This window comes from Mandrillus leucophaeus, unplaced genomic scaffold (genome assembly GCF_000951045.1).
Source record: "Mandrillus leucophaeus isolate KB7577 unplaced genomic scaffold, Mleu.le_1.0 Scaffold41, whole genome shotgun sequence".
Classification (NCBI taxonomy): Eukaryota; Metazoa; Chordata; class Mammalia; order Primates; family Cercopithecidae; genus Mandrillus; species Mandrillus leucophaeus.
In genome coordinates this window covers 5,233,199-5,242,538 of record NW_012104365.1, presented here as the reverse complement: position 1 = coordinate 5,242,538, position 9,340 = coordinate 5,233,199, and the positions used below count along the sequence as shown (strand labels likewise).

Below are 9,340 nucleotides of genomic sequence, written 5' to 3'. Positions count from 1 at the left end.
CAAAAGCAGCTGGGCTGTGTGTGCACAAATGGGCGTGGCTGTGTCCACACAACTTCATTTACAAAGGCAGCTGGCAGCTCCTTGGGGCACTCTCTTGGGGGTGGCTTTGGGGGTGCTCTGCAGGACAGGCCGTGGCAGCTCAGCTGGAGATGCTCTGTCCATACGCCGACCTGCGCCGGGGCTCCCTCGAGCTGACTGTCCCACCGCCTCATTCCTGGGGTGCCCACGTGGGAAAGCTCTGAGACCTGTCGCAGGGTGGGCACGGGGGACCCCTTTCTCCACGCTGTGCATCCGGGGACCACCAGACTCGGGAGCAGAAGCCGCCCCTCCTGTGCGATCATGGACCTTCCCCCGGGGGCTAGGTGCGAGCAGGTGTGCCCGGGAGCTGCGTTCAGCTGCCGCCCTGTCCTCCCCTCTCCCTAGTACACGGTGTGGGCAGCCATCTGGGTCACCTGGAACATCTTCATCATCTGCTTCTACCTGGAAGTTGGGGGCCTCTCACAGGTGAGTACAGACCGGAAGGCAGTGCGAGGTCCTTCCCTGGGGTCCTGGCCGGGCCCCGTGTAACACCCCCTCTGTTTTCTCTTCATCCATCGTCTGAGGCAGGGGCTGTCTGTGCATGGCTCTGTCCCCAGCACCCGGAACAGCCCTGGTCTGTAGTTGGTGACTCAGTAAAAGTTTGGGGAGAGACCAGTGATTTGATTGGGGAATGAAAGGCGTCTGTGGGCGCTGGCAGGTGAGAGGGCTCCGGCTGGGGAAGAGGAGCCTCAGAGCAGGGCAAACCCTGGCAGAGATGTGCAGGTGAATGGACACCACCCTCCTGGGGCCACGTGGGGTCCTTTGTCCCAGCCCGACCAACCCTCCAGGCTGGTAAAGCCTCGTGCCTCCTGCAATGCAGGGAACCAGGGGAAACGAGGTGGAGGGTCATCGCTGAGCCGACCCTGACTGAGGCTGTTTCAGGCACTTTGCCTGCAGTTCAGAGGTTAGTTCTAAAGCCAGGGTGGGGTGGAGTTTTGTCTCCCCCGGGGGCTCTCTGCTTTGGCCGGTGTGGCACAGGTGGGCACTAAGGCAGGTGTCCAGCCAGGCAGACGGGCCCCCGCTTCCCGGAGCCACACCTGGGGCTGCAGCCGGGGAGACTGTCCTGAGGCAGACACACGTCACATGGCAGCTTTGGCCAGAGACACAAGGAAGGGGCCCAGTGCCCCTGAGAGCGAGTTCTGGGGTCTGGGCAGGGAGGCCTTCCTGGAGGAGGAGGTGTGTGGGTCGAGGGCAGGCATAGGAGCAGCTGGGAGGGCCTTGGTATTCCTTTCCCCACCACTGCTGGAGCCCTGGGGACAGGGTGCAGTGGGAGGACAGGGGAGGCGGGAGGAGAGGACCTCCCCTTGCCTCTCTGTGGTGGCATCCCCGCAGGCTGCAGTGGGTGAGGCCAGCCACCTCCTGGCGCTAACCGGCCCTGCTCCTGCTCCTCACCCCCAGGACAGCGAGCTACTGACTTTCAGCCTCTCCCAGCATCGCTCCTGGTGGCATGAGCACTGGCCGGGCTGTCTGCACAAGGAGGTGCCGGCAGCTGGCCTCGGGGCCCCCCATGGCCAGGCCCTGGTGTCAGGTGCCATCTGTGCCCTGGAGCCCAGCTCTGTGGAGGCCCTACACAGCGGCCTGCAGATCCTGATTGCGGTGAGCATGGGGTAAGGGGGCCCGGGGTGGGGATGGGTTGATGAGGGAGGGGACACAGAGCTGGGGGCTCATCTCCCTGGGGCGGGGCCAGCTGACCAGGCCTCAGGCCTGTCTCTGCCTTCCTCATCCCCACCCTTGCTGGAGAGGTTAAGGTATCACGGGTGGGCTCCCACGTGGCTGGCACCTCTGCCTCCTCTGCAAACCACCTCCCCCAGGTGGGGCCGACCCAGGCGCTTTCTCAAGTTGAGCGTGGTGTTTGCTGTGGGGAGTGGGAAGGACTCACACCCCGCCTCTGACTTTCACGGCCCCAAGGAGGAGCGGCAAGCATCTTCCTGACAAACCCATCCATGCATGTCCAGCCTGTTCCCTCGGCTGCCCCAAGCCCGTGCCAGTCATGGGAAGTGGACAGAGCCTGAGGCTGGGCCGGCAAGAAGCCCCTCAGCCTTGTCTGGAACTGGAGTGTGCACTTGGCAAAGCTGGCGCCACGTGACCCAGGTCTGACCGGACAGGGATCCCGCGGCCCGGACAGCGATCCTGCGGCCCAGACAGGGACTCTGCGGCCCCGGACAGGGATCCCGCCACCCGGACAGGGATCCCACGGCCCCGGACATGGATTCTGCAGCCTGGACAGGGATTCTGCGCCCCGGGAGGGGCTGAGGAGCAGCTGTTGCTTGTGTGGGAACGGGACTCTGCTGTCCTCTCCGGCCCTGCTCGGTTTGGTGAAGAACAGGGGCTACGGTGCTGCTCCTGGTCTGGCCACGAGGCCCCTTCCCTGCTGTGCCACCTCCCTGAGCCTAGCAACCTCCCTGTGCCTCAGCTCCCGCTTCTATAAAACGCAGATGGTGCCAGTGCCTTCCTCGAAGTGCTCAGAAGAAGGAGGCAAAAGCTGAGACGGGCGTGTGGAGGATGCTTGGTCAGCGTTTCACCTCAGGAGCTCCTGGGGCAGGGCCGATGTGACTGCAGCACGATTGGTGCCGTCGCCGGAGGAACTTGTGACTGATCTCAAGGCTCCCTGACTTTCCCTGGTGCACACGCTGGCGTCAATGCAGCACATCAGGTGGACATGGGGCCTCTAGGAGCGAGGCTCTGTGGCCAGCAGCTGGCGGTGGAAGCTGAATTCCAAATCGAAGGGGCCCATGGCCTAAGAACACGTGACAGTATGGGTGGCCTCATGAGCTCCCTGGGCTCCTTCCTGGGCTCTGCTCTGGTCCTGCAGGAACTCAGGCCAGGGAGGTGCTGCCTCGTAGCAAGGGGCTACAGACACACCCTGCCAGCGCTAGTCAGGGCCTGTTTCTCCCACCACAGCCACTCAGCGAGGCACAGGGGGGCCCCAGTTGCCCCCAAAATGTGTGGAACCCAGGTGCATGCGACTGGAGGAGAAAGAGCCAGTGTCCCAAGTGTGCACAGCAAAGCTCCTGAGATTAGGCTTTGTGAGAAGGCAACAAAAGGAAGCTAGAGGGGAACAAATGAAGATTCTCTCGGAGGGGCTGGCGTGCTGTGGGAGCCGAGGCTGGAGGAGTGAGCGCTATGCGTGGTTGGGGAGATGGGGCCTGCTGTTGGCTTTTATCCTGACTCCCAGGGATGGGAATTTCTTTAATAGGATGTGGATCTAAATTCCAGCCAGCTAGTCCTCACTAGGAGCACAGCCCCCCTGCTCTTTGCTTTGGAGGGTCTGGGAGAGGCTGGTGGCTTGGCTGACCCCTGCCCAGCTGTGCTGATGGTAGCAATAGAGAGTCGTCCGACAAGGCCAGGCTCTGGGCGTGAGGCGCAGGGCAGGGTCTGCAGATCCCAGGCCTCCATGCAGCAGGGAGAGGGGTGAGCTTTGGGGTGGACCTGGGGCTGGAGCCAGGAGGATGGGCAGAAGGCGGTGGTGTGAAGGGCGGGGAGCACGGGGGTGTGGGACAGAGGCGGCCTGCAGGTCCCCGGGAGCGGGGGGCACTGGCTGGAAGGGGCGTCTTCCAATGGCTCCCCCAAGCTCGGTTGCCTGTTCAGCACCACGGCCAGCTCCGTGGTGGGGGCGTCTTGGGCTCCTTTGGAGTAGGGGGGGACGAGCCATGGAGGTTGCCCACCCTCACCCCTGCTCCCACCCTGGCCATGGCATAGAACCAGAAATGGCCATTTGGGACAACTTCTTGAGTTTGTCTCAATATCAAGGAGACAGGTCTGCCTGCCTCGTGGTAAGAGAGGTCTCCTGGCCCCTGACTGACCCCTGGAAAGCAGCTGGATTTCCAGGAAAGCAGCTACCAGCTCGCCTGTACCAGACGGGGTGGGGGTCGGGGGGACGGATCCCAAGCATGTCCAGTCCTGGGGCCTGACCTGCATGTCCTGTCTCCTCTCCTGGGACCGGGGCCTTCTCGGGGGGCTGTTGGGCCAGGTCTATGGAGGAAGAAACCAAGACCAGAAGGTGAAGTGAATTTTCGAGGTCACGCGGCTGCTCAGCGGTCGGCCTGAGGTGCAGCCAGGAAGGTGTCCTGCTTCGTTCCGGGGCACCTCCAGTCACAAACCCACTGCGGCCGGCTGCCCCCAACCCCTCCCTCAGTGTCTGTGACCTGGAGTGACCCTGGCCGGGCCCTCTCGCTCATGCCGTTGGTGTTTCTGGCTGTGGCAACGCTGCCCCCCTTTGCCAGAGCCCTTTTCCCCTCAGTGGCCCTGGATGCAGGTGTCTGCGAGGTGTGTGGGGCTTTGCAGTGGCCTGTCCTCTGCCCTGGACTCCCAGTCCCTCTCCTCTCCTCTCGCTGCTTGACCCCTGCCCCGCAGGCAGCAGCCAGCCCCCAGCTCTGCCTGGAGTTGCCTGCTGGACCCCGAGGCCTCAGCCTGTCTCTCCTGCACGTTGCCGAGCTCAAAACCAGAATCCCAGACGGCTCGCTCCACAGAGGAGGAGGAGCTCCTGGTGGCTGTTGGCTGGGGTGGGCTGGGGCCAAAGGCGAGGGGCCCGAGGGGACTCTGGGCTGGGACTGGGCTGGTCTGGGGTTCATCCCGCCTGGGCTTCTGCAGCCTCACCCCACTCCCTGTAGCCACTCAGGCTGACCTGGTCATCTTCCCCACCCAATATCCATTATCCTCACCCACCTGCCCCCTACCCGGTTGAGTGGGGTGGGGCGGAAGGCAGGGGTGCGGCTGGAACTTGAGAGCTGAGGATGCCCACGGGTCAGCTCTCCCACTCCGTGTCACAGAGGAGGAACCTGAGGTCTAGGAGAGGCAGGGCCTTGGTGGTCAGGGGTGCTCGGGTGCCTCTGCCTGCATCGCCGCGGTGACACCCCACGGGCTCGCCTGGCCACACTCACCCCTCCGCCTGTGGTGTCTTTCAGCTTCTAGGTTTTGTCTGTGGCTGCTACGTGGTCAGCGTGTTTACGGAGGAAGAGGACAGCTGTGAGTATGGGGCCTCTGCAGGCAGCGGGGTGGGAGACTGCTACAGAGGTGGCAACTCTGAGTCTGTCCTGTCTGGGCAAGGCGAGAGACCTCCCCTCTTGGGAGGGACCCCACGCCCAGCAGGGCCTTGCTCACGACTATAGGCCTGAGCAGAAGAGGACTCACTACACACAGGGAAGAGACGAGCAGAGGTCCTGGCCTGGGGGCCCCAGGGTTCAGCTGTCTCCCAGGTCCAAGGGCTCCTGTGCTTCAGGCTGGGCGTGTCCTCATGATCCCCGCAGTGGCCACAGGTAGAAGGTCTGAGCTCAGACCTGCCGAGTCCTGGGCCGCTGCAGCCTCCAGGCAGCTCAGAACCGGGCCCTGCTGGCCGGGACGCTCACATCTGGCCCTCGGTGGCAGCCTGGACCCATCTAGGCAGGGTTTTCATTTTCCCTCTGCTCGCCAGCCCCCATCAGCTTTCCTGTGATTTGCAACATGAGTGGTCCACACTCAGGTGCCCTCGCTGGGCCCCTCATCCTGATGTGGTCTCACAGGAAGATCCTGTGGAGAAGGACAGAGCCGGGTGGGGAAGGGCAGATGCCAAGCAGAGTCTGGGTGTGCCTGGGGGGCCCCGGGGTCAGAATCCAGTTCAAAGCCATCTGTCTCCAGGACCCCAGGGGCCATGGGGTCAGCAGTCCACACGTCAAAGGGCACCCTGCCCTCAGACCAGGACTGATTCCAGAGGCAGGGGACGCCCTCAGAGCCTCCGTCCCCAGCACCCAGCATCCCTCAGCCACTGTGCCGCTGATCCTAAACCATCACTCAGGGCTCAGCCAGCTTCCTGGGAGGAGGCAAACAGCTTCCGCTCTCTGGCTCCATTCAAACATTTTAAGATGGGAACCCCATTTGAACCTGGAGTTCAGAATGCATCGACTTTGCCCAGCAAGCCCCTGTCACCTGCTGGCTATGCAGACAGTGTCAAGGGAGCCACCGTGACTGAACATGACAGAGGGTGGTGGGAGAGGGCAGAACACAGTGCAGCCCCCCGCACAGGCTGGCGGACCCGGGCTGTCCTACCTCTGCCGTCCTCCCAGGCCGTCCCCGCACAGGCCAGAGGACCCGGGCTGTCCTACCTCTGCCGTCCCCCCAGGCCGTCCCCGCACAGGCCAGAGGACCCGGGCTGTCCTACCTCTGCCGTCCCCCTAGGCCGTCCCCGCACAGGCCAGAGGACCCGGGCTGTCCTACCTCTGCCGTCCCCCCAGGCCGTCCCCGCACAGGCCGGAGGACCCGGGCTGTCCTACCTCTGCCGTGCCCCCAGGCCATCCCCGCACAGGCTGGAGGACCCGGGCTGTCCTACCGTCCCCCTAGGCCGTCCCCGCACAGGCCAGAGGACCCGGGCTGTCCTACCTCTGCCGTCCCCCCAGGCCGTCCCCGCACAGGCCGGAGGACCCGGGCTGTCCTACCTCTGCCGTGCCCCCAGGCCATCCCCGCACAGGCTGGAGGACCCGGGCTGTACTACCTCTGCCGTCCCCGCACAGGCCGGAGGACCCGGGCTGTCCTATGCCCCCCGTCCCCCGGCTGTGTCCCCTCTGCTGTCGTGTCGGGACTTGGGGCGTGTCTGTGGCCCAGGGACCCCTTGGGCTTCATTCTATGATTGGGCCTGTTTTCCGCTCTGCCATCTTTTCCATTGTGTTGGTTTTATTTGGGTCTTGATTTCTTTCAGTTGATTTCATTGGTGGATTTGATCCATTTCCTCTCTACCATGTCAATGAAAAGCCATCCAGCCTCTTGTCCAAGCAGGCGTACTTGTAAGTATGGCCGGCAGAACCTGCTCTGCAGCCAGCCTGGCCAATCTGGCGCTCACAGCAAGAGGCTGCCTTCCTTGGCCTGCCTGTCCGTCCATCCATCCATCCGTCCATCCATCCACCCTCACTTTTCTAACATCTGCTTCATGCCAGGCTCTGGGGTGGTACTGGGGCTGCAGAGACCTAGGACCCACTCCCAGCCCAGAAGCTCAGAGCCCAGCAGAGACTGCGCCTGTGGGAGGGGGTTGGGTCCAGGAGACGGCTGTGAGTCAGGGGCCGCAAGGGTGTCCTGAAGAGCCACTTCCCAGCGGGCGGCATGGGGCTGCCGTAGGGGTCTCTCCGTGGCAGGCAGCTGGGGCCCTGGTTTCCTATCTGGCAGAACCAGACTTGTTTCTTGAAAGGCAGTGTTCACAGTTCTGCAAACCCCAGACCCTGGGGTGGGGTGCCGGGGCTCCCAGCTGTCCTCCTCTGAAATAGCTTTTGCCACACAGCTCGCCCTGTACACAATCCTAGTTTGGGGCTCAGAATAGGTGGCCGCACTGCCCCTGGGCTGCCCAGGCCCCCAGAGACACCTGATGGCATGCCCCTGGGTAGCCCCTGGCCCTTCTCTCCTAAAAATGAGGGCTGTCATGGCAGGGGCTGTCCGAGGTAGCAGGAGCCCAGCTCCCATGTCAGAGAACGGGGGAATAAAGACCCGGGCAGGGGTGGGGTCACACGCAGGCCCTGAGCCAGGGACCCAGGTACACCCCTGGGCGAGCCCCCACTCCACTCCCAGCCCCACAGCCCAGACCCCACTGAGATGTCAGCAAACAAGCAGAAGACGCTGACCTGCCCGGCACAGGGAGAGGCAGTGGTGGCTTTCCAGAGCCTCAGCCCCACCTACCTCCTTTCTGCCAAAGGCCTGAAGCCATCACTGCTTGGACTTTGTTCCATTTCAGGTTCTCCAAGGGGAGGGGGTGGCAGCCCCCAGTGGCAGCCCCAGCCCTGCTCCCCCAGGTGCTCTCTGACCTTGTCCCCACAGGCCTGCGTAAGTGAGGAAACAGCTGATCCTGCTCCTGTGGCCTCCAGCCTCAGCAACCAACCAGCGACAATGACAGGAGCCCCCAGGCCTTGGGACGCACCCCGACCCAGCACCCTCCAGGTGGCCGGCAGCACCTGCCCTGGGTTCTAAGTGCTGGACACCAGCCAGGGCGGCAGCCACAGCCAGCTACAACTTCAAGAGAGTTTGTAATTTCCTTTCTCTTAAAAAAAAAAAAAAAAGAAAACAAGCAAGCATACAAAAGAAAAGGCAGAGCCCCACATACCCACCGCCCCCGGCAACGTGGGAGACACAGCTCTGCCCCCAGGCCGTCGTGTCCTCGAGGAGCCCCTCTCTCAGGTGCCCAGCTGGGGCCGCTGGACCCTCGGGCTGCAAGCACCGCTGCTGGGGCGCAGCGAGGCGGGAACGGCACAGCCCCCCAGGAAGTCAATGTGAGCCCCGAGAATGTGAGCCCCGAGACCCGGCAAGCGGCGAGGGCCCCAGTTGAACATGGAGGGTGCCCAGCCCCAAACTTGTGCCAGAAGAACCCCCAGAGCCGCCAGGAGCTGAGGCTGATGGAGTCCTGGGGTGTGGGCTGGGCTTGACCAAGAACGGCAGAGCCAGGCCCCAAGGCATACCGCAGGGCACGTGGTGGTGACAAGGGGGCGGTACCCTTGTAAAGAGGGGTCTTGGGCAAACAGTCCCAAAGGCTCCCCCAGGTATCATCAAGTTGGTAAATAAACAGGAACATGGTCCTCGCCCACACTCCGGAAGATGCCAAGTTTGGGGGACAGTCGGGTACAATCTCAGGTGGGGCCTGAGGCCTGCCTGTTCCAACAGTCCTGAAAATACTGGAGGACAAGCCTGAGGGGAAGGAGGCGAGGGGCCCGTAAGGGGGTGTCCGCGGGAGTGCGGGAAGTTTGGGGAGCAGCCCGGAGCCGGCTGGACCTGGGCAGGTGCTGCCCTGCCGGCCTGGGGAGGTGGTGACCTGTGTCAGATTGGGCCGGTGGGGAGGCAGCTCGTGGTCTGAAACAGGCTGCTGGGTACATCCAGGGAAAACCCACTTTATTTCTATTCAGAAGCATCCAAACAGGTACAGTAAAGGCATCCCCCATGCCAAGCAGGGGCTTCCTTCTCCACCCTGGATGGTGGTCAGGGAATCAGGGTTTGTGGGTGCTGGATGGACACCAGCTCTGCCGTCCTCAGCAGGCCCAGAACACAGTCCAGGACAGGCAGACAGGGGCAGGGAGCCCACTCTGCAGCCCACCTGGCCGACCACGGTACCTAGAGGGAGAGGAGGGGTGGGTGAGTCAATGGCTACCAACAGGGCCCACTGAGCCAGGGGCCTCAGATACCAGATTTCCCTTTCCCAGATTTCCCTGCCTGACTACGTTGTCCCCGCCAGAAGATCTTCAGACACATCCCGGGGGTAACTACAGAGGCCCTGGAGAGCCCCGAGGCAGTCACAGCACCTGTCCCTCGGCCAGCTTGGGGC

The 9,340-nt window shown here is 63.2% G+C and overlaps 2 protein-coding genes across 2 annotated transcripts in view; one reads left to right on the top strand and one right to left on the bottom strand.

Annotated features, from left to right (window-relative positions):
• Positions 1 to 8,608, top strand: part of NKAIN4 (Na+/K+ transporting ATPase interacting 4) — a 38,479-nt gene extending 29,871 nt beyond the window's left edge. Inside the window, exons 3-7 of the mRNA XM_011992403.1 lie at positions 424 to 504; positions 1,477 to 1,674; positions 4,983 to 5,043; positions 6,746 to 6,830; positions 7,849 to 8,608. Of these exons, the coding sequence (XP_011847793.1) occupies positions 424 to 504; positions 1,477 to 1,674; positions 4,983 to 5,043; positions 6,746 to 6,830; positions 7,849 to 7,858 (435 nt within the window). The 3' untranslated portion in view covers positions 7,859 to 8,608. The remainder of the gene's footprint in view (positions 1 to 423; positions 505 to 1,476; positions 1,675 to 4,982; positions 5,044 to 6,745; positions 6,831 to 7,848) is intronic.
• Positions 8,609 to 8,877: 269 nt separating this feature from the next.
• Positions 8,878 to 9,340, bottom strand: part of BIRC7 (baculoviral IAP repeat containing 7) — a 10,104-nt gene continuing 9,641 nt past the window's right edge. Inside the window, exon 7 of the mRNA XM_011992404.1 lies at positions 8,878 to 9,129. The gene's annotated coding sequence lies outside the window, so the exon portion shown is untranslated. The remainder of the gene's footprint in view (positions 9,130 to 9,340) is intronic.